This window comes from Ursus maritimus, unplaced genomic scaffold (genome assembly GCF_017311325.1).
Source record: "Ursus maritimus isolate PB19 unplaced genomic scaffold, ASM1731132v1 scaffold_1, whole genome shotgun sequence".
Lineage (NCBI taxonomy): Eukaryota > Metazoa > Chordata > Mammalia > Carnivora > Ursidae > Ursus > Ursus maritimus.
In genome coordinates this window covers 67,049,604-67,077,349 of record NW_024423343.1, presented here as the reverse complement: position 1 = coordinate 67,077,349, position 27,746 = coordinate 67,049,604, and the positions used below count along the sequence as shown (strand labels likewise).

Genomic DNA, 27,746 nt, shown 5'->3' with positions numbered 1-27,746 from the left:
AGGTAGCTTGGTAACACGCAGCTTTGTGTGTTATTTTGCGAGCGTTCGGAACTCAGGTGTGCTTCTGTGTTCGTGAATGGATAGCAAGTAGACATTGGCAGCACTCCTACATTGCTATGGTGTGCCATACAGTTCGGGGGTGCCGAGGGTCCTTGCCTATGAGCTACTTGCATTTCCAGGTGTACCCCTTCCACAACATCAGAGATGCTGGCCACCTCGAAAACTTAATAGGAAATGAGAATTGGGCTCTGTCATCCTTCAATAGCCATATTCAGAGACAAATATGCGAGGAATTAGTACCTTCTTCTGATACATTGTATGTGTGTGTGTGCGGGGGGGGGGTGTCCCAAACGTTTCCCTGAAGCATGAAAATATAAATACATACATGCAGTCATTGGCATTTTAGCTGGCTGTATTTAATCACATTTATCTTGCTGTGATCACTGAAATTTCAATGGGTGACCTGAACAGGTATGAATGTTCCAGAAACATACTAAATAAAGTTACATATTCTTTTGAAAATGACAGGCCATTAAAAAAAAAATTTAGGATTAGCCAAACTTTTGGATGCATACGTAATTTCCCAAAGCTATCTAAATACGTCACCCCCAAATTTATCTTATGGCAAGAGATTTTAAGTTTTTAAATAATTAGCTTATTCATAGTTTGATTCTCATTTTCTAATCAGCCTCATTTAAAGATACCAGTACATTGCTTTCTGCTAATCTATCTTTGATTTGTTTTTTCATTTATTAAAAAGGGAAATGTTTTCTTGGCTTTTTAAACCTTAAGAAATGGATGGTGGGGAATCTAAGCCACTAAATGTTAGACCAAATGGTCTTTAGCTTAGGAAATGCCACATTATGACCAACAAATTTTATTGAAAAGACTTCTTTGAAGATAGTTGTGTTTTTTTTTTTCCCCTTAAATAACAGATAAATGATTCTGGGGAGAAATTAAGTGTATATGAAACTTAGGCAAACGCAAATAATGTTATCTGGATATTTCCATTCTTGATGAAAAAAACCACAATTTGAAGGCTGCTTAGTTATCAGAAATCTAAAGTAATGAAACAATAAATGTTTCAGTAAATTACCATTATGTTCTTGCTAGCCAATAATAAGAAGTGAAGTGTTTTTATGTTTCTTTAATTTTAGATTAATGCTTTTTACCACTCAGTCCAGTTTACTGGTGTCCCAGTGGAATCGGTAAAACTGTAGTAGCACTGTTACGGTTACGTGATTTCATGACACACGTCAGCACCACGTGCCTACGTCTAGCACTCTGCCTAGTAAAATGTTGGAAATCGTTGGCTTCTCTAATAAAAGTATTGTAACTAGCTAATGAGATTTACTTTCTTTTTCCCCAAAATAATTTCTTTTACAAATTCTTGAATTTTCATGTATAAATAGATCAGAAATTATATGCTTCATTCTTAAATTATGTATATATACTATATTTTCAATACAACTTGTACACTTTTAGCTACCAAAAATTTGCAACCATTTTTACATGAAATTTACATTTTTCTTATTTACAGTTATTTGTAGAAGGTTATTGCAAAACTAGTTGTGCAAGTAGATTACACTGTCATACCACATACCAATCTTTGAAGAAAATATTTGCTAAAAAATAAATATTTCTGCACAGAGTATTTCAAAAGCATCATGATTTCATGCTACATTATGTGCATAAAGACTAGGAAAAAGTATGTGTTTTGGTAGGTTGTTTCTTTATGTTTAAAGCATTCCAAGGTACTTACTACTTAACCAATGTGAGTGAGCTTCTTTGTATCAGATGATTGACATTTTCAAGTGATTACACACATTATTTTTTGAATCGTATTATTTAACCGGCGAACATTCTGATGTACGTTTTCCTATCAAAATCATAGAATGCGAATTTCAGCTAAAAAGAGATAATGTGTCTTTCATTAAAATCAGTAGGTGCCTAGGAGATGAGAACTAGGGATTCCTCGGTATTTTTATTATTATTTTCTAATATATGGGGAAAAGGGTGGCGTATAATTTCAATGCTGTAATTGTAGAGGCATTTTGAAGACACTATGGAGGAGGTAATTATATGATTATGATCCTTGAATTTTGCTCCTAAATAAATAAGGATGATGGAATGGTGTGGAATTTTCTTACATGCACTCAAAATACTTAATGTATACTTAATATATGTATATAATGTATATAATGACAGTACAAAGAAGATATGGTTTAAATGCTAACAGGTATGATGATTTTCAATCTAAAAACAATACACACAAGGAAAGTACCAAAAATACAGGTCAAACATATAGTCCTTTAAAACCATAAATGTACCAAATTATTTTGTATCTTTTAAATTAGCTAATAGAAGTCACAAACATCATGACTACAATTTAGGAATTCAACTTAGTTCTGACATTAGCTCTTCAAGAGTAAACATGTAAATTTTGCCGCTTCTCATAATAAAAATATTTTATTGGGAGCATTTCTAGAGTACTTGCTACTCATTCCAAAGTTTGATTATGACGGGTAGAACAATGAAATTGGTCAATTGATCGTATGGTTCTGCGTTCTTAACGTTGCATTCCTATAGACATGTTTTGTCCTCTACCCGTAGTAATAATGTATTAGTTTTAAATAACTTTTGTTAGTCATCTCTCTCAACCTCCACTTCATAGTTTATATAAATAAGCTTCGTGATACTTTCTTTTCATGCCATCAGTTATTAATAATTCATGTCTTCCTGTTAATTTTCTTTTCTGTATTGAATATTCTTAGAGCAAAGTGTGTTTGTACCACAGAACACGTAACAAATTATCCTAACCTCAGGCACTGATCAGTCCCAAGAAAGAATATTTTATAAAGCATTTTAAAACATCCTTTTAGTTTTAAACATGGTCGCTTCCTTGTGAGTTAAGTGGAAGCCAGAGAAAGCAGCTTAGAATGAGAACCGTCCAGAAGTGAGGAGGGCGGGGTGGGGGGTGCTCCTGCACGCCTAGAAGACACTGAAGGAAGGTTGGAGAAACCCCGGGCGCTACCGCAGAGGACGCTTCCCTAGCCCTGGCGCTCTTCTCTGCTACGTGGATCTTTGAGAGCCGTGTGAGAATCCCTGCAGAGATTTTCGTCACGGAGTGGGAATGCTGTCAGTGTTGGGTGGGGGGCTAACAGGCGGGTTCTCGGAAGAGCTAGGTCGTGCTGTGGCGTCTGCGCCGGAATGACACCGTGTTGTGCTGACGCACAAGTCACCCGAGGAGCTAACGGTTACGTGGTGCTCTCTGGTTGACAGAGCACTTCCGCGTCTGTACCTCAGACGCTCCTCAACACCCCTCCAGATATTTAAGACGGTCCCTCTACCGGCTGGGCTGCTGGGGCTCACTGAGGCTTGTCTTGAAAGTAAGTGGAGCAGGTGGGATTCAAATTCAGGTGTAGCACCTGGGTCTCGGCCATTTCTACCCCTGAACGCTGGCCTGGGGCGGTCTGTCCGGGGACGGATCTGGGCATGACCGAGTGGGCCTAGACGCCTGCCAAGAACCGCTGCAACTATACATTCTATTTTCTGAAAAACTAGTGTATTTTCTTTCAAAAGTGTATTTCGAAAGTGCATTTTCAAATATGCATGTGGGAACTATATCGTGGACCTAAAGAGGGGCTTCCCCGGTGAGCCGGTCTTTACAGACCACGTGCTACTTGTACCGACTGCAACAGATCACCTCGCATACCTGGCGTTTAACACTGATTCAGGGTAGATAGGTTTGTAACAATGACATTCATACTCTCGCTTTTATTATTATAAATAGTAAGTTTTACTTTAAAGCTATAAACCTAACAGTGCAAAATACATTTAGAGAAAACAAAAGCTACAACTTGCGTTTTCTGAATCAAAAACTTCAGTCTTGGTAACAGCTATTTAGCTGGAGACGTAGCACATTATATACGAGCTAAATTGTGGAAGATTGTTCTCCTGATTGTTTTTAGTGTCATGTCGCAGATGAAAATCAAAGAATCTAGAGTTTTGGGGCACCTACTCTGTGCCAGGCACTTTGTGTTACCTCGTTTCTTAAGCTTCTTTGAGGCAGGTACCACTATCTCATTTTTACAAATTCAGGAAGAGAACTCAGGGACATTAATGAAATCGGTCAGGGTCACACAGCTATTAAGGAAAGAACTCATCCCGAGACCCATCTACATTGATTCTCAAAGTTTTTGTGTTTATTGGGATCATATAGGGAGGGCTTGTTAAAGATGATTGCTGGGTCCCCCCTCCAGAGTTTCTGAGTCAGTAGGTCTGGGTGGGGCTTAACAGTATGCATTTCTAGCATGTTCCTCAGCGGTGTTAGTGCTGCTAATTCTAGGACTACATGTGAGGACATCATTTTGTCTTCCAAGTGCCTTTAAACTCACATGACAGACACATTTGTTGTACTGCCAAAAAAAATGATTAGAAACATAAGTTTTTTTGTAACTTATAAAAATTTCGACTTGCAGTAAGAAATCTACTTAAATACATTGATCCGCTTTTGGTTTTAACCATGGATAAGCAATTTAAAGACCACTGTATTATAAATTAGTCAGTGTTGTGATTCATTTTTAATACTAGATCTACCACATTCCTTTTTTAACCAGGAAAAGCCGTCAAAGGAAAGATACTATAAGAATGCTTATTTTAGGTATGCTGATGAGGTGATAAATTTTATCCTTTGATAATATATGATGGGATTTTAAATAACATTTGGTTAAGGACATTGTTCTTTTAGGCATTCTGGAGCCATGGCTAAAGATAAACCTCCAAAAAGACCTGTAAGGGCAACCCTCCTGCGTACCACTCAGCCTCACACCCAGTGCTGCTCCACCCTGGCTGGTTTCCGGATCTTGTGACTGGAAGAGTGGGAGAATTCATCTCCGATGACCATTCCATTATCATGTACCGAAGAAACTAGGCTATCCCAAATTTGTCCCTGCCTTCTCGTGTTTGTTGAATCAGTGATTATTAATTTAAAAATCCTGCAAGCACATTGCTTCAGCATTTTTCATTCCTCCTTTCCTTATCAACTCATTAGACTATGGGACTCTCCTACAGGGTAAAGTGATACTTCCAGCTCTCTGCCCAGAAATTAATAACAGCAGGAAAACATCTCACTCAGAGGAACTTCAGATTTTAGAGGGCATTTTATTTAGGCCTGGGAACCAGGTAACATTATTTTTAGGTGGAAAGCAAAAGGAGTGAAGTTAGTGCTTCTAATTCCCTAGAAGGAGAGCGGTGCTACGCTATTCTGTAGCTGTCACCCCTGCCTCTCAGACCATCCTCACATGGAGGGCTCAGGCTGTGGGGAAAGTGACCGTGACTTTAGGCGTTAGATCTCCGGCTGGTACAAGGAGATGGATTTTGTAAAGTAGGAGAATTGCTTTGGTCATCCATAAGTCGTTTTGATCATTGAGCCTCTGCCATTTCCGCCTAACTAACCACATCTTTACATTGTTCAGGCTCTTGTTAAGCTGAGAGCCCGTAAAAGGGGATCTTCTTAATCTTGTGCAGTTCTCTGAGACTTGGATTGTATTATCAAGGGATTCTTTTATGTCGAGGAATTAAGAGGAAGACAGTTTGTGTTATGCTAGAATTAAACAAGCAGGATGCTTGTACACTATTCCCCATCTTCCCATGCCTTCACGCTCCGTTTTTATAAAGAAGTATCGAGGCTTTATGTGGAAGGCTGCATTTGACGCATGCCATACCAGTGTTGCCGCTGAAGCATTCCCTAATCCGACAATCAGATCTGAATTCCTCACCTGCCAAATCCTTGCTCCCTACAAAGGAACAGTCTCTGGTGAATTCATTCTAAATTTCCCCGGCGCTTAGGCTGGCGATCTTTATGAAATTTGTTGCAGCTGCAAAAATGTGCCTAAATATAGACATAAAATCCCCAAATAGTCCTCTGAATCAAATTTAGCCATTTCTTTCCCCTGCTAAGCACCCATAAATGTTCGTTGAATGAAGGAAGGACAGCATCAGTTAGTCCCTAAATTTGTATCTGCATTAACACCAAATGGTTTGAGAAGCTAGGTGAACTTGTTCTGTTTTTTATTGAATGGACTGGTCATTTTGCCATACACACTTGTTTTGTTTTTTTCCAACATTTAGCAGGGATATGAATTTGCTCATGTCTACAGATTGCCTTCCACACATGTGACTGTTTAAAAATATATAGGGAGCAACTTAAGGTCACTTTAATCATTTTTTAAAAAGTGCAGTAGCTTTGTAAATTTAAATGAATTGCTTGTATTTGAAACTAATAGTGTCAAAAGTAAAGGTAAGTCAATAGATTACATTTCTATCCTGGAGAGATAGAAATTAATCCATTTAATAATGTATATTATTTCTTTAAAAATACATGTGAGTATAAGAATTATTAAAGAATGAAGAAACTTGCAGAAAATTTCAAAATTTTGTTCAGAAGGAAAGGGTATAATGGATCAGTCCATAATAAGTTTAAAACTGGACTCAAATGAATTGAGAAATAAAACTTGACCAGAAATCGACTAATCAGATTCTTAACTTGCAATTTTTTTCTGTATCCTGATTTTATGAGAGGCATTTCCTTCTCCCTCCAAAAAAATGTAACAGTTAAAGATATTAAAATATATTCCATTGTATGTTCTGATATTCTGGGGTCCAAATATATTTGGCCCAATCCATAAATAATACATTTTCATTTAATCTTTGATTAGCAAATGTGTTTGAGTAACCGAACGAAACTGAGATTTAACTGCTGGTGTGTTCATTTCCTTTACAGGCAGGTAAAAACACATTGTTTTTCCACAGCTGGGATAAGAAAACCGTGGAACAACATACACTTAATGGAGGCGAGTTTTGCCGTGCACATCCACTAAATTGCACATTTTTGAAAAGAACTATGTGCGTCCGCTCTTTTGATCCAGTTCAGGATCGCCCTAAAATATGAATCAGAGGAAAGCTCTGGATATCAGCTTGTGCCGGTCATGCTTTAGCAGTTCTTGAGAAGATTCCCTCCCCCTTCAAAAAAAAAAAAAAAAAAAAAAAAAAAAAAAAAAGAAAGAAAGAAAGAAAGAAAGAAAAAGAAAAATGAGGAAAAAACTTGTTTCTAAGTGTTCAAGGAAATGTGCCAGTGAGAAATATTTTAGGTAGTTTGTAAATGAAGTTAGAGACAGAATTTTAAATAGAAAGGCCTTTTTGTCCTCATTAAAGCTGGCCTATATTCGTGTATTTGGAGATGACTCCCTACGCGATCAGAGACTTAGAACTTTTTTAGAACTTTTTTTTTTTTTCCAGTGTGGTGAAATGAATGTAATTAACTCTAAACATCTCAATACAGAAGGGTATCTGTTCTCAAAGTGACTAAGTTCCCTTTCTCCCCCTGGAACTTCCATGAGTTGAGGATTACCTGATTTGCATCCATGAACAATGTTACTCCTTGGTTTCTTACTTGCTTGGAAGGCATTTTCGTAACAAAATACTGGGGTAGTTAAAGTAGTAAGTAGGAGTCTCCATGCAAGAGAAATTGGAGTTTCCTAACATGCACATGATTTAAAAAAATAATAATAATAATAAGATGCCTTGAGATGCTGGCAGTTTGAACATTTGGAACAAAAGAGTTCAGATGTATATTTACATCCTAATTGCTCAATTTTACCTTACAAGCTTCAATTTAGGAAAATATACAGTACTTTTGCATATAATGGTACCTTGTGAGCCCCTGAGTCAAGTAGAGAGGATTTAAATACAAAAAAAGGAATACAGCCATTAAAAGCACTTACATTGTATGTGGAGTAAATAGTACAAAATGATTATTTCCCCGGAAGACCAGGATCAGAAACATGCCTATGAAGACCCAAGATTCCTACAGTGTTTAGGGATGAATCTGTCAAGGAAGGATGCCTAATTGGATGAAGGTAAGTTTTTCTTTGCCGCGGGTGAAGCTCTAAAGAGAGATCACTGTCTTGTTTTAAAAGTGAAGTCAAGTTGTCTTCCGAAGCTGTGTTCAGATGCACCCCACTTGAGAGGGATTCTTTGGATTTAAGTTTAGATTTTTCAAGGTCTAGAAATTCAGGACACTGAGAGAAAGATAAGAAAACATGTTTTTTATAATTCATTTGGACATATTTCTAAAATTATACTCCAAAATCTAAATACATTTTATTTCCCCATTAATCTATATTTGATTAGTGATATTAACCAAACTTTCTCTCCCAAATATGGGTCAAGGCATTGGAGGCTGGGCATCAGTCTGTCCTAAACAACCATTCTAAGAACTTCTACTCTGAAGCCAGATCAGATTCTTCCTTAAAAAAAAAAAAAAAAGAAAAGAAAAAGGAAAAAAAAATATGTATACACACACACACACACACACACACACACATTATTTAACACTGAGTTTTCCAGATGAGTTTTAATTCAAAATTAAATTAATTTTAATTCAAATTTCAAGACAAAACTGGAATCAGAAACATGGGTCATTTGTTAAGTAGACGGTATAAGAAGGAGAGAAAGAAAATGAAGAACTATCACTCATCCTTGGTCGAAAACTATTACCTAAATCCACTGAAAACAAAGTACATGGTTTTGCAAGATCTGAGATGTTCAAAACTATTTAGGGATAAATTTCTACTTTCATATTTCAGAAAGATTTCAGTGTTCTCCTTCTGCACATTTCCCCATTATTAATGTAGCTTCACTTCCCAGAACATTTTGCACTAAATTTCCAAACTTCTAAAAAAGTTTATAAGATTGCTCAGGAAATCCTTGCTCTTGGGTCCACCATTCTTAGGTCCAATTTGGCTATTGGATTTAAGTAATTAAGAATAATTTCCTAAGTGGAATTCCAAGGGAGTTAGACTTTTCATATTAACATAATTCCAAAGGCCTTAGAGGTCTTCAGAGGCAAGATAAAGGACACCTTACTCTTCCTCCTCTTACCATGATGGAGATGAGAAAAGTTTAGCTCTCTCTGGTGATGGGTGGGGCACAAATGAGATTATTAGTCTGTTGGCACTGGAGCCTCAGGTCTTCGGACCGCTGCTCTCTCTCCTCCCCCTCCTTCGGGAGGCCCTGCCCAAGAGTGCCTCTTGTCACCAGGGCAAATGACAGACCTTTCTCTGAAGCGCTTTTTGGACTCAGGACTTTCAAAGCTCTACCGTATATAAACTAAAGCAGATTGATTCTTGAAAAGATTTTTTTCTTAGGAAAAAAAATGCTAATGTTTTAAAATCATTCTTCTAGGTCCACTGTTCTCAAACTTGAACAGAAAAATTAGTGGGTAGCTGGCTTAAACGCAGATTACAGGGGCTCTTCCCAGCAATTTTAATAGATGCAGAAACAGATGCAGATGAGAAACTTCATTTCCCATAGCACCCTAGATGATTCTGATTCAGGTGGTCCCCGGAAACACACCTAGAGAGATACTCTTGGTTGCACGCTATCTACACTCACTTGTGAGGAAGGACTGAAACTTCGGTCTGTCTTGATGGATGCTACGGGGTGGCTGGTTCTCATCAGGCGGATGATGGGCCTCTGACACTCTGAGCCAGCAGTTACCATGCTGTAGGCTGGGGGGACCACGGGGGTTTGTTTCTGCAGCAACTGTAAGATGGTCTGGATGTCAGCAGTCATTTGGGATTCAAGTCTGCAGGACAGACACAAAAAGGGGAAGACAATCCTAAAATAGTCCGGGATTGCAAAACACTTGAGAAAATTTCAGCATCACCAACAAACAGAATTATGGCCCTGCTTTAAACAAGAAGGACAGGAGAGGGAGCACGGAGATTTTCTCCAAGCTGACGCTCACTTTCTCTGTCCCACTAATAGTTCTGATAAACACCATTGCTTCCCTGCTCCTTTCGTAAGATCTTCACAGAAAAGCAGCTGAATTGAGAAATAGACTACAATTTTACTAATCTTTATTGATTTCAAATGTAAAACACATTGAGACTGCATTTTTAATCGGTAATTTGCTTTTTAATCAGGCTTTGCTGAGTTTCTTGTGAGCGTTTTATTTACTCTTTAAAAATGGATTTGGTAGCACATTTCTTTCACGGCTGCAACAGTCAAGTAACTTCTTACGTGTTTCAAATTTACATCACCTTTATTTTACCCGGCCTCTCGCCTAGCCGCAGTATTGCATGGTGCTCCTTTAGGGCTTAAGATGCTAAATGCCTTTTCCATTCCTTTCTCATTTGTAATCCGGGCCTTTGGTAGTTAAGAAACAAACCAAATGTACAAGTTCACTTGCTTCTCTGACCCATCTGACTTGCAAAATGTCAATCTGATGATTTTTTAGCCCCCCAAATCTCACAAGGAGCCAACTGACCTGTTAATTTCATTCTCATTTTAAGTTAAAATTCAAAGGAAAATAACAAAATACAATAGGACTAACTCCCCTTTCTTTGCATATGTTAACAGCATTTTTAAAAAGGGAATTTTGTGGGCATAAGAACAGAAAATTTGGACCATATGCCTCTTCAGAAAATTTTAACTCTTCACTTATTTGCACTATTTTGTTTCCGAATGAAAGAGGTAAAAAGAAGGTAAATCTTACCAAAAATGTTAAAATCATAGAACTTAGAATCTGCATTTTAACAAGATCTCCAGGTGATTCTGATGCACATTAAAGTTTGAGAAGCTCTGTTTTAGGATCAAGTGTTAATGATTTCCCTAAACATGTGTATCTGTAGGCATGATATATAAATATATAAGAACCCTTCTTACATAAACCTTTAACCCTACATGTAGTTTAATTGGTCATTAAAGCAGAAAAGCAGCAGCAGTGAAACTGACTCAAGATAGACCATTTACTATCTGTTCTTATTGCATTGTGTACATAATATGAGCATTTGAATGAGAGAAATGGGGTTGCGATTCACAATTCTACATTTGAACAGAATGCGGAAACTAAATAGGGCAGACCCAACTCTAGGAAATGTCCCAGGATTCTCACTCAGCAAAGTCCAAGTCTGAATTGAATTGTCCTCTTCAAACTTGTTCTCTATGCTTTTGCCTTTTGGAGTAAAGTGGAGGAAAGATGTTGTTGGACATGTCAGTGCTGTAAACATGTAATGTGGTGGATTTTAATTCCAAAAGAGGCTAAGCTGAGTTAGGACAGAAAATGTTTGAAAAAATTGGAGATAAAGAGAAGTAAGTCAAAGTGAGAATTCTGTCAAGGGACATACAGATGCTGGGACGATGTCAGAAGAGATGTCAAGAGAGATTAAATTGTACTTGCGAGATGAGAAGTTTCATATAATAATAACTAATGTAACCAAATAACAATAACAATTATTATTACTAATGGGCGATTGCAAATCATACAGTCCTAGATGTGTGTGCCCTTAAGAGTTTATACTTACAGTACTAGGACCTATTGAAAGCATATGTTTTCCGTAATCTTTGACTTATCCTAGCAGCAATGATTGGTACCCCCTGACCAGGCAACAAAGGGATCCTAAAATCTTAATTTTAGTGCTGAAGAAAGGACTAAAGGAAGTACATGTAAAGTAGGAGGAACACCAATAACTGAAGTAAGTTCACTGCCCATCAGATTTGACCTAGCTGCTAGTACAACAGCCTCCACTTTGAGCATATATAGTTTCCGTATATCATATCTTAGTCCTTAAACACCACTGCAGGTGTGTATGAGTCAAAGATAGAAACTGAGGCTAGAGAAGCTTAAATGACTTGACCCAGTCATCCTGTACCTAGTTAAGCAGCAGAGTTATGACTTCAATCTAGGCTAACTGCAAGTATTTTGCTAAAGAAATCACTGCTGTCCCTGTCATTCACCCTTTCATTCACTGACTTTTATATCGCCTCAACAAATTGAAGACATACACTATGTCCTGGCAGTAAAGAAATGGGCAGTTATTTTCTCTAAGTCACAGGAATCAAAGAATTCAAGTTCAGAGATCACACATATCAATTCTTATGTGTGTACAGTATACAGTTTATTTTTATTTTTTAAAAGACTTTATTTATTTATTTACCAGAGAGAGAGAGCACAAGCGGGGGGAGCAGCAGGCAGAGGGAGAGGGAGAAGCAGACTCCCTGCTGAGCAAGGAGCCCAATGTGGGGCTTGATCCCAGGACCCCGGGACCGTGACCTGAGCTGAAGGCAGACGCTTAACCAACTGAGCCACTCAGGTGCCCCAGTATACAGTTTTATACATGTTGTGGATAAAGGATCAATGTGACTTGGAATAAATAGCAGGAAGAATAAAAAAGCAAATGTATCAATTATGCAACTAACTAGGTTTCTCTAACCAATAGTAAATATTGTAATGGCAAGTTCTTATACATGAATTAGGGAATACTGCTCTAAGTAAATGATAGGCTGTCTTAATGTTCTCAGATATGTTTCAATTTGACAAGACCTGCATTTAAAATTTGGGAATGGGATATGGACCTTAGCACCAGGAGATTTTAAAGTCAATTAAAATCCATGAAAAGATAAAATACAAAATAAATCTTTAGTTCATGCAATATTTTCCTGCTTTTGTTTGACATTAACAAATTTAATTTACAAATTTGTCGATTTTCTAATCTTATCTCTCTGTTTTAATTCGTAATTAACTTTTCATGGCAATGCATATGTGTGTGTACACACACTTTGATGTGCCTACTGCATCGTTTCACACTGTCCATTTCTAGCAGCAACGTTTAAAAAAACAATAAAAACAATAAACAGCATGGATAAAGCACATAAGAAACATTAAGCAAATAGTAAGTAAACCAGTAGCTTCTGTGGTATAGGCAAAACTCCTGGGATGTGTTGAGTATAGATAATGAGTAAGCAAGTAGCTTGCTAGACGTGGACAGAATTCCTAAGTTGTAGTAAATACAGACAGCATGCTCGTCACCTGTAAGACATGCCAGGGACAGAATAGAGATATAATGTAACAAACCAGAGTGTGGCTTATACAGATAGAGATAGAAAGAACAAATTATTCTCATGTCCTCTCTGGACAGAAAACTGTCATTTGGCCACCCAGTGGTGACACAGCAAAAGCTCATTCTGGCTCTATCTATGCTTTACGTACAAAAAGCTAATAAAACATATGGCTGTTCAGTAGAGTAAATGGAGAGCCACAGGTGTGGCCAGGTGCACCCAGCCTTACATCTCTGTGAAAGAGCAAGTGTGTGCCAACGGGATAGACAGATTTTTTTGTCTGTGGACCTTCTGTGCAAACCTCAACTCTGCCCGGTCCCAGTGACCACACCCCAGGGCGGGATGATGCAGCATATGTGACCGCTGGGTAGGTCGGGAGTCAGCTGTAGTGTGCTGCTTTGATCCTGTGCTTGCGTTCCTTAGAAATGTGTTAATTACCTCTACGTGCTCTCCTCATCTGTCATTGTAGGTTTTATGTTGATTTAGTAAGTTGTGTGATTTGAGCATTTTAGTTTAATCGCTGAAGTTTTCTGTCGGTGACCGCTGCCTCGCCTGGTGGTGTACCCAGAGGCTACCTTCGAATCCAGGTCGGTTCCCACAGGAAGCGCAACTAACGCCCCTCTATTTTACTCATTTGTGTATTTTTTTTTTTCCTGAGTCTTATCGACCAGTTTAATTTTAAGAAATCCGCACAAAGTTGGGTTAAGGAATTCTATCCTCCCTAAAATCAAAATTTATTCCTCATCTCAAAAGGGTATAGGTCAAAGATGGAGGGAAAATGGAGGAGACCTGGGCTTCAACTCTGCGGTATTTCTAATTCAATCACATTTTTGAGAAGCTGTCTGAATAACTAAATGTTTAAATAATTTTGTCTATACTTAAAAAAAAATGCCATAACACATAACTAAGTTACCAGAAACAACCAAAACGTGTAAAAGCAGGATTAAAAGAGGGTGTTAGTAAACAAGCTAAATATGAATTATTTTGAGGAAAAAGGAGTTTTCTTCAGCAGCTGGTGTGGGTGATATACTAATTTTGTGACAAGTAAAGAAAAAATAGGATTTATGTTGCCAGAAGCATGAAGTTTCTAAATAAATGCTCCTTGCAACACAGATTAATAAATCTGTCAACTTCTAGTCTTATTTTAAATAAGTAAGCATATGTGAAAATATGAGATTATAGCAGTAAGAATTTGCTAGTTCCAAGGGGAAAAACCTAGACCCAGCCAAGGGCCCGGGTGATGTTCTCCCTTTGCCTCGCCATTGCTTGTACCTGTTAAGCTGTTCTTGAAGCAAATCTAATCTTTGCTCCACTTCCCCGTAAGTGAGGTCACTTTCCGTTTCAGAGATGCCCCAGGCAGCTCGCTGGAGTGCTGAGGGACTAGACTCATCGGCCGGAGTCTGTGCGTTTTCTCGCTCCCAGCTTCTCGGGTCGGTGATGTCTGTGGGAGATAGCAAGATGGACGTCAGCTTTGCACCAATACACAAAGACGTCTACAAGATAAGCAGGAAAGGATCTCAGAGTAGAACTCCACAGACAGAGAGCCAGAGTGATTCAAGGACCTGTCCGGGGGCCACCACCAATGGATCGCTGAGCCCTACCCTCCTCACCCTGCCTGCCACCTCGTCTGTCCATTTCCACATGAATAAAAACATAGAGATGGTCGTGAGTTTTGAATACGATTTTGTCTCTGGTTAGAGAGCAATGATTTTGCGCTTTTGTATTTGGGAAGACACAGCATATTCTGCTCCTACAGGCGTACCTTGTTTTATTGCGCCCCGCTTTGTTGCACCTCACAGATACACGTGTTTATACGACCAGTGCGCTGACCCCTGAGCTATGGAGCCTTCTCCTGATACTGGTTTTTACATATCAAAGGTTTGTGGCAATACCGTGATGAGCAAGTCTATGGGCATCATGTTTCCAACAAAATTTGCTCACTTCATGTCTCTGTCACATTTTGGTAATTCTTGCAATATTTCGAACTTCTTCATTATTATAATAGTTACGGTGATCTATGATGAGTGATTACAACTCCCTGAAAGCTCAGATAATGGTCAGCATGTTTTAGCAATACAGTATTTTTAAATGAACATATTGTACATTGTTTTTAAAGACATAATGCTATGGCACATTTAATAGACTACAGTACAATGTGAACAAAGAAAAAATTTGACTCATTTTATTGTGATATTAACTTTTTTTGTAGTTGTCTGGAACTGACCCTGCAATACCTCTGAGGCATGGCTGTATGGCTTCGCCTTGGATTGAAGATTTTGGGGGCTGTTCTCCCAGGATAATTAGCATATCTTGTGATTTAGAGTGGGCCCAAGAGAGAGTCATGGAATAGTTCTGATCTTCAGGGGCTTCTCTTAGGCCAACCCAACTCAAAGTAGAGCCATCAAAGATGGCAAGGGTGTTAAAGGTCCTGTAGTCCCATGTTTTTATCTTTCCTTGTAGCTCCTTCTGCGCTGTCCTTTAATATATTCACATTAATTTCCAATACGCTTTCTTGTGGCTCTTTTATTTAGAATATTTTTATGTCTCTGTACTTTAGACATTCTGCTTTTCAAAGGCTCTGAGTGTCTGTTATGGGCCAGACACTCTGCTAAATGTGGGGGAATTAAAGAAGAAGAAGACCCAGTCCCCACACTTGAAGAATTTGGTAGCAAGGTTCTGATCATTTTTCATACTGCTGACCAATCTCTTTTTAATTTGCGGTTTCTCTTACAATCTGTATTTGCAAGTTATCAATATTGGAGGGCAAACACAGTATCTTACTTTTCCTCTCATTTTTATCACCTACTTGACGGCTTTTGCTCTGCTTTCTTACCCTCTACATTTTACGTATCCACACAAGAGCCTCAAATGATAAAGGTTTGGAAAGTAAAACCCTAGAAAAAATACTAGTGGAGTTGGGAGTTTATTTCAGAGATAAAGAAGAAGTGACATCTCCTCCTCGCTGGGAGGGCTGGTAGGAGGAAAAGAGTATCTAAAACTGGTCTTCATTTTCACATGGAAATAGACTTGAATTACAGAAAGTGATTTTGGTTTTGATAGAAAAACTTTTTTTACTTTTTTCTTTTTCTTTTTTTTGGACACTAGCTATGATTAAACACTGACAAAAGTTATGTAAAGTTAAGGAATTTATATCCTCAGCTATTTAAAAAAATTGGGTAGAAAGTAACCGATTTGGGAAGATTAGGTATGATTCTAGAAATAGGGAGCAGGAATTGCAGGCTTCTTGCAGTCCCTTCTTTTTCTGCAGTTTCTCCAAAAGTACAGTCAGCTAGCTCAAAAACATCCCCTTTCTTCAAGGAGTAGAGGGAGTCTCCGTATTCTTTCTTCTATCTTTATCTCTTTACCACTGAATGCAGAGAAATTTCTCTTCTGCGATACGGCCGTTGCTGCCTCAGTTGGCTGAAGCTGTACCAAAGGAATTAGCATCTGCAAAGATGCATTAGAAGAATGGAAGGTCAGGGTTCCTTGTTCTGCTGAAATAGCTAACAGATCTCATAGGGCTTGTTATGAATTCCAGAATGGTTTCTTGTGATTAAGGATTCCTTAGCCTATGGGATCCTGTGTTCTGTTTTGTCTTTTAAAGGGACAGAATATAATATCTTTTGATTTTACCAAACAAAACAAAATGAAAATGAACATAGAAAAATGATATTGCTGAAGATTTGAGTAATATATCAGCAGATTTTCACTGAAAAGTATGATTTACTATTCATAAACTTGTAACTCTATTTAAAATTAAAAAAACCCAATAATATAATGTCTTAGTACACTAGGTTTCCAATTTTGGAACAGCAACGCCGAACATTTAGAACACGCATATAGTGGTTTGGTGATGCCAGTGCTAGTCCCTGTCTAGCACCCGCTAGCCAGTTACTGTAGGAATCTTTAGAGAAGACAGCAAGAATTGATAAGATGGAAGTTACATATTATGCTTAGAAGTTTTGTGCTAAGAAAGCTTACCGAATTTCTGCCTATGCTTAACAGCTCTATCATTGGAAAATCATATATGATAAATTGATTTTTAAATAACAATGGTGAATGCCATGCAAGAAATTATGTAGGATTATAATTTTTCTTTACCACTCAAGAAAAAAAAATGATTATCATCTCCGCAGAAATGAATAAAATGTAAACTATTAGACAGATGCGTCCTCGATTATAATTTACTTTTTAATTAAAGTCTGGATATGAATGATTGGCTTGTTTTAACAGCAATATAGAAGAAGAAAGTTCAAAGGGGAAATCCTGGTTAGTGGTCTTAATCAAAATGAACATCCTTGTAGACACTTTCTAAATATAGCTCAGAAAGAATCTGTACTTGGTTGCCTTGGAAGATGTTGCTATAGTTGCAAGACACATTTCTGGAAATGGATGAACAGAAAGTAAACTTTCACTTTGCTCTGGGTACACATTTTTTCTAGAGTTAACTTTTGACCTCAATCTAGGTAGGATCAGAATCCACTCAATTTGCTTTTTTTCTTTTCGGTTTTGCCGAAAAGGCACTTTTCTGTTGGATTCAGCATGACAAGTGCAGGAATGTGAGTAAATGAAGTTTCCTATGGATAAAACTAAAATTCGTGGGGATTTAGTAGTTCACACTGCAGCCGTTGGAGCTGTACCTTACAGAATACTCAATTTCTGGAATATTCCATAATACTTCGCCTTAAAAAATCATAAAGGATAAAATTTGCGGTGAATGAATTTTTAGAATTCTCCATTAGTTGGTTAGATTAATTAACCAGGTTAACCATGTGTCACACTGGTCAACGCTATATGACATTAATTGTTTTATTCAAGTGACATGAATATTTAGCTATGAATTTTCATGCAAGTTAAGGATTTATTATTTGGATAGGGCTGACTTGTACATTTTTGAAAATTAAAAATTTGTAGATATTAAAATTATTTGTTAGAATACTTTTTTTATCTTGCACTTAGGAAAGCTAATTAAAAATAATTGGAAGAAGCAGCCAAGAAAAATACAAGATGAAGGGCATGAGAACTCACTGTCAGCAAGAGTCATTATAAAGTCAAATAAAGTCCCCAAAATACATCTTTAATGACTTGTCACTTGAGACTCTAAAACTCAAGAAGAAAACAACAAAAAGTACTTCTAAAAAAATCTGGTCTACATTCTGCTGACTTTTGAAGTAGAGATGGTTCCGTCAGCTCTTCAGAACTTCTGACTGCCATGATACAACCTTTTCCTATTTTTAGTACTTCCCAGAATCCGATTTCATAAATAACTAAAATGGGACATTTGGTAATCACATCTAATATTCCATTCTTCCATTGTGATAAATGAGGTACTATTTTCATTCACTTCATCAAGATTTTAAATTGTCCAGAGAACATTTGCATATATTCTTAGCTTACTTCAACATGGGGTCATGGCAAAAGCGATTTGATATGATAGGGAGAGTAACTCTGGAGAAATGTAAAGCCTAAACATCCTAGATTCAATAAAACTACTATTGTCAGATACAGTCACTTCAAATAATGGTGATGATGATAGGTAATATTTATTTACTCTGTGCCATAATTTTGCCATCCTTCCAGGCCAAGACCATTTTTCCCTTTATTTCTTTTATATTCTTTTGATTTTTTTGGCTCTGCATTCTTTATCTCTACATTTTGATATGTCCATTTGTATATATGTATTTTATATATACATTCAATGATGAGAAGTTTACAAAATAAAATCTATGAGAAGATACTAAACTGAGTTAGGGATTTTATCTCAGAGAAAGGAATTTATGCATGTTGTCTTGTTCAATAATTACAATCAATTAGTTGGTTAGGAAATATTATTCTATTTGAAAGATGAGCAAGCTGAGCCTTAGTGGGGTCTGTCAAGCCACTTATTCAAAGACATAAAGGGAGCAAATGAGCAAAGCAAAGAACTAAAGGGAGCTGGGGTTGGAACCCAAGCAATCTGGCCCACACCTGTTTTTGCACCCACTTAACGGTTAGTTTTAGCTAGATCTGTAGCTCTAGCTCCTGTTATGCTCAGTTAAATATTCTTCCATGAGATAGTTCTTAACTTTTCCTGTTTCCCATCCTTTAGACCAAAAGTGCATATTAAGTAAACATTATTATCCATCTCATGCCTCTTTTCTACAATAAAACCCATATATTTGGGTAGTCCTCATGAAGAAGTTAAACAAATGTGTTTAAATGAGTTGGATAAAGAGCGTAATTTATTTAGGGGCATTTCTCCCCATTTGTTCATAATTCCCAGTAAACTGAAATTCTTTTTGGCCTTTATTGTAGTGTTACCGCATTGGCTTTTCATGCTAGAAAACGACTGGGTTGGGGGTGAGAAGTGGGTACAGAGGGTACATATAAGAATCAGCTGGTTAGTTCTCTTAAAATACTCATTAATCCCTGCTCCCTGTCGGAATCACAATAGACCTTCCCACAATGTTCTATGTGGCATTATGTTAAATCTCACTACCACAAAAACCTCTTATGCTATCAATGTTTAGGAATAATTAACACTATTCCAGATTTGCACAAATGCTTTGTAGATGATCTGAGATCTGAACTCTGCAAATATTTCATGAAGTTGTAAAAAGATTAAATTAACATGTGTGAGTAGAGTTCTTCCATTCGTGAAAAGTTGCCATTTTACAATTAGCACCAAAGGGAGACAATCTGATTCCTAAGAAACTTGATTACCTTTGCAAGAGTGACTTCTTTTATCTATGTGAATTCTTCCTGAGGTGGGCACTGTTTCTTCAAAATTGAGTCCAGCTGCTTTGCCCATTCCTGCAGGAGAATCTGCCATTCCTGAGAAGAGAGGCTTTTGTTCATCATCAATGGAGGAGATGAAAGATGAAGATCTGCTTTTTTTCTCCTCAAAGTGCTTCTTGGAACTCTGATAATGTCTTATGGTATCTACAGAGTCTTCAGGACCATTTGTACTGTTCCCTTTGCCAAAATCTATCAAAAAAATTATTTTATAGAAGATAATCAAATGTGAGGTTCCATGCATATTACACTATCTAACTGTATATAAACTACATTTTTAATAGTTATGTTCTTTAAATAACTATAACATAAAATTTTCTTTAGGGGCGCCTGGGTGGCTTAGTCGGTTGAGAGTCCAAATCTTGGTTTTGGCTCAGGTCATAATCTCAGTGTCCTGGGACTGAGCCCCACAGCAAGGATTCTCTCCCTCTGCCGCTGTCCCTCCAAGCTCTTTCTCTTTCTCTCTCTATCACAAATAAATAAAATCTTAAAAAAATAATTTTATTTAAAGCCACCAAGAAAGTTGTTCATTCTCTTTTTCCCATTGAGAATGTAGCTACTTAAGGAGAATTTTTTTTTGACTGAAAGGACATTAGATTATCTTAATGAAATACATTGTTTCAGAATTAAAAGAATATCTGCAATACTAATAATGTTTACAGCTCAGAAAAAAAAAAACCCTATAATTTACAACCTTATTTATACATGCTCAGCAGTCATTTGTATTCTTAAAATCTGGTCCACTATCTCTTTAAGGAAATGAAAAAAGGAGGGAAAATACGCCCCAATTCTAAAATATCACAACTATGCAGCCTGTTGTTAGCCTCATGTCCTTTCCTGTGGCAGGCATTTACGCGTTGCAAAGGTCAAAACCAGAAGCCTCTTTGTGGTAAAGGCTGATGGGATGAATTTCCACCTTAGTTCAATGTATGTAATGGCCTTGACATTCCAGGTGATTTGGTAGTGTAGCATACTGCAAAGAATATAAAGCTTAAATACAGTAATTAAGGTGGGTTTACCTAATTACATTAAAGCCAGGAGTGCATACTGGCTGTTTTATACTGAAATGTCAGGATAATTTTAGCCCTGAAGGTTGTGTGAGAACATATTTCAGCAGGAAAAACTTAAAAAGACAAATCCCAGAACTTAGTTCCATTAGTGTCCTGGGGAGACAGTATAATTCTCCATCTGGTTCCTGCTAATAACCAACCAACATAACTCCAGAAGGTCTAGTATTTTCTAGAGATATGGTGAAGATAGTGTCCCCATCTACTCTATGCCCAGTTGTGCTTAGTCAAATGAACTGATTTAAGCCACTCCAAAAAAACTTCCAATTATTTTTAAAAATATTTATTTAAAAAATACATATCATAATTTAAAATATGAGAAGCCAGAAAACAGCCCAAGGTAAAAATATAGAGTTTAAAAATCATCTTCTATGGGGTGCCTGGATGGCTCAGTGTGTTAGGTGTCCAACTCTTGACTTTGGCTCAAGTCATGGTCTCAGGGCTGTGAGATCAAGCCTGCATGGGGCTCCAGGTTCTGAGGTTCTCTCCCTCACCCTTCGCCCCTCCCCCTGCTGTGTACCCATTCATGCAAGCTCTCTCTCTCAAATAAAGAAATCTTTTTTAACAATCAAGTTTATGTGAAATTATTACCGAGTTAGTGTCCTGTCAATTAAAGTTAAATGTAGCAAAAACAGATTGCTAAAGTTATTTTCTTCAAGATTTCACACTTGCTCAGTGATTTTATCATTGCTGAGAAGATCACAGACCTTTCCAGTTCCTTCCTTCCTTCCTTCCTTCCTTCCTTCCTTCCTTCCTTTTTTGAGATTGAGAGAGAGAGAGAGTGTGTATGAGCACCGAAAGCAGGGCTGGATCTCACGACCCTGAGAGATCATGACCTGAGCAGAAACCAAGAGTCAGCTGGCTGCTTAACCGACTGAGCCACCCAGTTTCAAGCACTGTGACATCATTGGTTGCTCAGCGTCACTTACTTTTCCCCACTCAACCACTAATCTGATTGGCTGAAAATTTTCAGATCGGCATTTCCTTTTCTCTCCAGTGTCCCTGACACAGCCTGCCTTAAACTTCTAGAGTTCATTATTATCATCTCATCCTCCGTTTTCTTTGGTGTTAACTTCTCTCCTCTTGAAAATTTGGTCCATGTCCCTCATTTTATATATTTCATTCCTCAAAAAATAATCATTCCAACTTTATGCTAGTAAATGTAAAAAAAATAAAATAAAAGCTTCACTTTTCTAAATTGTCCTCACACCTGCTTAGTGAATTGCATCCGTTTGCTACACCTTTGTGCAGTTTGGGCACCCGTGCGATTTGAGTCCGCGCAGGCTTCTCATCTTCCTGAGAATGCCTTTCTTTGAGACACTTGCATGAAGTTTTTTCCAGTATGTTCAAACGTAAACCGAATTAACCATTACTTCTGCCTCCGTCTAAATACGGAGAATGCGAACATGGGTCTTTGTAATGAATGCACATCACAAATTATGTGACCATCTTGTCTTTCTGGCTTGAGAGGTCTTAGGAGTTCTTCTCTGTAGATTTTTCAATCCTCGCACATAGTAAAATGTCCTGTCCTATCTACTACCTGGGCCTCGGTCTTTGTTTACCAGGTATGACTTGATTTTGGATGCTTAGGGACAAATTCGTCAGTTGAGAGATATTTTTAAAATTGATTTATAACTTGCTGATCTCAACTCCGGACAAGGATTCACGAAATGTGGTGAAGGAGGGATTATGATTTCGTTCTATCATAAAATGGAACAAGTTACTTCATATACACGGTCTCTAAATCCTATAATAAAAATTCCAGGTAAAAGCAGAATCGTGAGAGAAGAAAGAGTGTGATAGCCTTGAACTTTTCCAGTTTGTAAGGAGGATTTTTCCACATTTACTTCTGTGTTCACTGGCCCAGACGATGAGCCAGCTGCTTCCCGGAACGCAGGCCACATGAACAGTTTCTTCAATGCAGCCTCTCTGCAGCCACATTTTTCTGTTCCTTATTAGATAAATCAAAGCTTCATATTCTATCACAGAAAATGAAAGTTGAAATGACAATCTATTTGTGGATTAAAAATGGAAACTGCTCAGGCTTAGGCTGGAGGTTGGCTGAGGGAATACATGAAATTAGGCTAAAATTCATTATAATTAGCTTCCAGGTACCTCTAGATTTTGATGGCCTGCTCCATTTCTGCCTTTTTCTAATTAAACTGAATTATTTCATAGATATTAAATAGTATTAGGTGCTGTTTTTTTCTTGATACTAATTTTTTTTTCTTAATGCTATTCTTATTCTATGTAGAAATAGTATTCTGCGGGCATTAAGGTAAGGGAGTTTTACATTTTTCCCTTTGGTGGAAGTGAGATTGTATAATCACTCCTGTTGCTATCAAATTACAAAGAAAAATTTTTGCCTGTTTAATTAAACTTCAAATTTGTTTTGATTTAGATGATTAAAAAGCTTTTTAAAAAATCCCCTGTTTCTGGAGGCTGACAGTTCACCTCCTCACAATTCTATAGCATTTGTGATTTACCTTGTGGATGTCTTTCTGGGTTCAGACTGAATTCAAGAGCATAGGACCAGTGTCCTGGTGGAGTAGTTGACCCATGCATCTTAAGAATGATAATATAACATTTTTCTATTTCAAACAGTCTGGGAGCAAATGCTTGTTCACTCCACCTTTTATGGAGCCTTTATTTCAGATTAATTACCATTTTTGTTTATCAGACCCAACAGATAGACCCAAATTTTGGTCAAAGAGAGGCACTTAATGTGCCCTGCTCTGTCAGCATTTGAGTTCTTGATTTCCTACTGGTAACAGTTTTGAAATCAGCTGAGCATTTTAGGGCCAGATGCATTTAAAAAAAAAAGTTACTTCATTAAAAATTGAGGTCTAAAATAAATTTCTTCCATTGATTTCAGATATCTTAGTTCCTCTTTAGCTTCAAGGAATATTGAAAGGGGACTAATGTCATTTTTCTATACAAATGCAAGATAAAAACATTTAAACTATCTTAATCACATTTATACATCACTGAAGTGGATATCAAAAGCTAAGTATTATTTTTATTGGAGAAGATATTCCTAAGAGATGCCAAAGTATAATATCAACATATTTAAGACTTAAATTAATAGAATTAAGCCACTTTCATTCTATAAAAGTTTAACAATGTATATATTTAGTCCTTACTTCAATAACTTTCATACTACTATACTACTTTGATCTTGCATTTTCTATCTATAGAATGAGTTGTGCAAAATATTCCAAGTATTTGATCACAAAACCCTATCGTTAAAAAAATACGTGTGTATGTGTGCATATCTCATGTGTTATTATACATGCTATCATACTACTATATTATGTATATTATAAACTATACACAATATAAAATCTTAATTATTATTCCTATCACCCAACGAATCATATTGGCATACTCTGAAGTAAGCACAATCCAACTTTGAAGACTACTTAAAAAAAGAGACAATTTTTTTAGCATGTTCCAAATGAATATACCTCATTTACTTCTGTTCTGTCCAACCATCTTAACAATTTCTTAACAAAGGCCACTAAATAGGTCATTGAAGTATCATTTTTGTTCTTCACTTTCTGTAACAATGACTTTACTTTCATCTCAGGAACTATAGGACCTCTTTCTACAATGACCTTAGTTAAATTGGGGAGTTCTGGGGCTCCTCCAGTCCAGAATTTGAAGAAGGAAAGAAAACTACTTGAAGATTTAAAAAAAAAAAAAAAAGCAAACAAACGACAAGATGTCCTCAAGTTCACAGGCGAACTAACAACTTTCTCTTGTTGAGAAGTAGGTTTATTTCATCAGAAGAAGTGAGAAGCTCATGAGGACAAGCCACATTCATCAACAAATTAATTTTAAAAGATAAGTGATCCAAAATGTTAACTTCTATTTTGTTCAAGTCAACTTGCCAGAGATTCTATATACCTTTTCTTTATAAATATATCTTTTTTAATGTAAGCTCCTTAACAATGTGTAGCGAAGAGGTGGGAGGGGGGAAAGGATTGAAGCCTGAAGAGTTCTGGTGTCTTGAGTAGGTAGTGAGTGGCAGTGTAGGACTCAGCCTTTGTCTGTCTCCAAAGCCAGTTATGTGTTCTTTTCTCTGGTGCTTGATGCCTCTGCTAAGTGATTCACAGTCATCAGCACTCTTGGATGTCTGCCTTCAAGGTAGTGTTTCACACGAGCAGTAAACTAACTAAAATAATCAATGCACTGCATGAGCAGCTTTTAGTTTACGTACCCCCATAGCATTTGGCATCAATAATTTTCTGAAAGTTCTCTGTTCTTTATACTTATGCATGTGTTTTTCTCCTATACGTTGATTCTACATCAAGATATGTATAGAATGAGTGTTCTACTTTTAGAACATTAAATTGGGGCTGTGGGGACTAGATTGCTTTCAGCGAATTTTTATACGTGCTGTAGCACCATGGAATCCTGAAGACTACAATAGGTTCTCAAGTTCTGGATGACTAGAGTTAATTGTGTCTTCACATTGCCCAAATTATGCTTACTCATTGACACACCAGGGAACTTCAAAGAGCTGCAGGCAGGCAAATCCCTTACTGTCTATACTTTATATAAAATAAGTCTCATAGTCTAAGTCCGTGATTAAAGGAAAAGTTTTCAGAATCAATAGAAATGTCTAGTGGCATGAGCACAATATACATTGTGACATGCTCTCAGGGCCTTATCAGGAGATAAAAACATTAGATTATTTAGCTTGAGAATGAGGAAACTAAACAAGATTGAAAGGAGATTTAATAAATCTTCAAGTGTATCAAGAACATTATTGTATAGACAACATTTTCAAGTTGTTCTCCATATCCAGCAAGATAAAAATAAGAGATTAACTTCAGGATAAGGGATTTTGATTAAGCCTACCAAAGAACAGCTTGACAGTAATGGTTCTGATTTTAGAAAAAGTTACCAAGAGAATAATGAAAGACACTGCAGAAATAAATTAACACCTATTTGAGTGGTTTATTGTTCTGCAATCAGCCAGAGGACTCAACAATTAGCCCAATTCAACAAATATGTATCAACCATTCCTTGTTAAAGGACTCCGCAGTTTGATAGAGAAAAAGGACAACAAACATTAACCACTGTGCAGGGCAGATTTTGACACCAAAGGAAAGTGACATGGGAATTCATAAAAGAAAGAAAATCTATATATTTGGAGAAATCAAGAAAAGGGCTCATATTAAAGAGCGTTTCTCTGTGTGCTAGATAAGATGCTCCCCAATTCATGAATTGCTCATAAAGCCAATTACATCTTTAAGAAAGAGTTTATGTTGAATGTATCATTGGAGATTAACCATGACAAGAAAAAGATAATTTTGGTGGATGAAAAAGTGGTGTGATGTGATTGCATGTGCCTGTGTTTGAGGACAGCAAGGTAAATTCTGATTAAAGGAATGATATAAGCAAAAAAACAGAAATGATTTACATGGAAGAGAGGGCAGTTTAGTTTATTTGAAGTGTAGAGTAAGCTGAAGCTAGTAGATGAGCTGCCCTACAGAGAGAACTCAGAGAGAAAGGGAACAAGGAAAGAACTTGGATGAAGAAGGCAAAAGGAGGAAGAGAATCAAAAGGAAGATGCTCAAATTCTATTTCATTCATTGATTCACTTTTTTAACAAATATTTGCTGAATACTTGCTATGAGACAAGCACTGAAGTTACAGGTGACTAAATATTTCCCTTCTCCATGGAGTTTAGGGTCTAGGGACAAGCAACATTGATTAAATATGATGCAAACAGACACAGAACTACAACTGGAATTAATGCTGCAAAATAGAGGAGCTGCTGGGAGAAGGACAGGTTAGGGTTGTTGAGGGAAGGGGAAGTTCTTAGAGGGGAAGTCCTTTAAATATGTGTATGACATAAACATAACTGCATTTAGGAAAAAAAAAACTCACCAGTGGTCCAGTGNAGGGAATAGATGAAAGAGGGGCAGGTTGGATGTGGGGGAGGTGAACTGAGTTGCTCCTTCAGTGTTCCAGGTGATAGATTAGGGTAGCTTGGCCAAGAGTTGTGGCTAAGAAGATGGAGAGAAGTGAACCAAAACAGACCTGGTCTGAAGACTAAATGGAGATGTACTGGAGTGGCAATAACAAGACTTGTTGCCAGAGTTGATGGAGGGTTGAGAGAAGGTCACCTCCTAGATAGGTATTTATCTAGATATCTGGTTTGGGTGGTGGGTCCATTTAGAGACATGGCAACTGATGAAGAGACAGGTTTCCAGAGGGACATCATGAGTTCAATTTAGGAAATTTTGAGTTTGAGCTGCCTTTGAGATTTCAAGTTGATGGTTTAATAAGCAGTTGGATATGAGATTGAAGCTCAGATGGCTTGGAATTAAGATGTAAATATTCACGTCTTATGTGAGAATATAATTAAACAATATAAATGAGATCATCCAGGAAAACATTTGTATAGAATGAGAAGAGGCCTAGGGCCACACCTTGAGAAATTCTAATAACTAATAACTGGTTTAGAAGATAATGATCCTGTAATTCTTTTCAGGGAATTACTGAGCGCTAGAAGGAAAACTGGAAGAGTGCCGTATCACAGATGCCAAGAGAAGAGTATTCAAGAAAACAGAGGACTTGTTTTGCTGAGAGCCAAATTTTAGACTGGCACATTTGTTGGATCAGCCTGGGGCAAGAGTGGAGACTTCTTCAGGAAAACCTTCTCTCATCTGCCCAAGCACAATTAAATGTACCTTCATCTGGGTTTCCATTGAGGTATGAGGTCATTCTATTACACACCTGCTATTTTTATTCAAAATTGCAAAGGGTGTTCTATCTCCCTTCCTAGGCAAGCTAGGGGCTGTTTTACACAACTAGTTTCTCAGAAATTGAGCAGTTCTTTAAAAATGTGAAATGTTAAATAGTCATTGAATACACAAGCAAAACATAAAGAATAGTTAGAGGGGCAGAAAAACCCACAGAGGACAAGAAGTGGCAAGTGCATCAGAGAGTGTGGGGTGAAGAGTCCTAACAAATATCACCTTCGTC

At 37.3% G+C, this 27,746-nt stretch overlaps 1 protein-coding gene across 1 annotated transcript in view; it reads right to left on the bottom strand.

The window, feature by feature from the left end:
* Positions 1-3,772: 3,772 nt before the first annotated feature.
* KCNH7 (potassium voltage-gated channel subfamily H member 7) overlaps positions 3,773-27,746 on the bottom strand; it is a 461,431-nt gene continuing 437,457 nt past the window's right edge. The window contains exons 13-16 of the mRNA XM_040644531.1: positions 19,606-19,857; positions 14,176-14,344; positions 9,457-9,649; positions 3,773-8,081 (exon numbers count right to left, since the gene is read on the bottom strand). Of these exons, the coding sequence (XP_040500465.1) occupies positions 7,815-8,081; positions 9,457-9,649; positions 14,176-14,344; positions 19,606-19,857 (881 nt within the window). The 3' untranslated portion in view covers positions 3,773-7,814. The remainder of the gene's footprint in view (positions 8,082-9,456; positions 9,650-14,175; positions 14,345-19,605; positions 19,858-27,746) is intronic.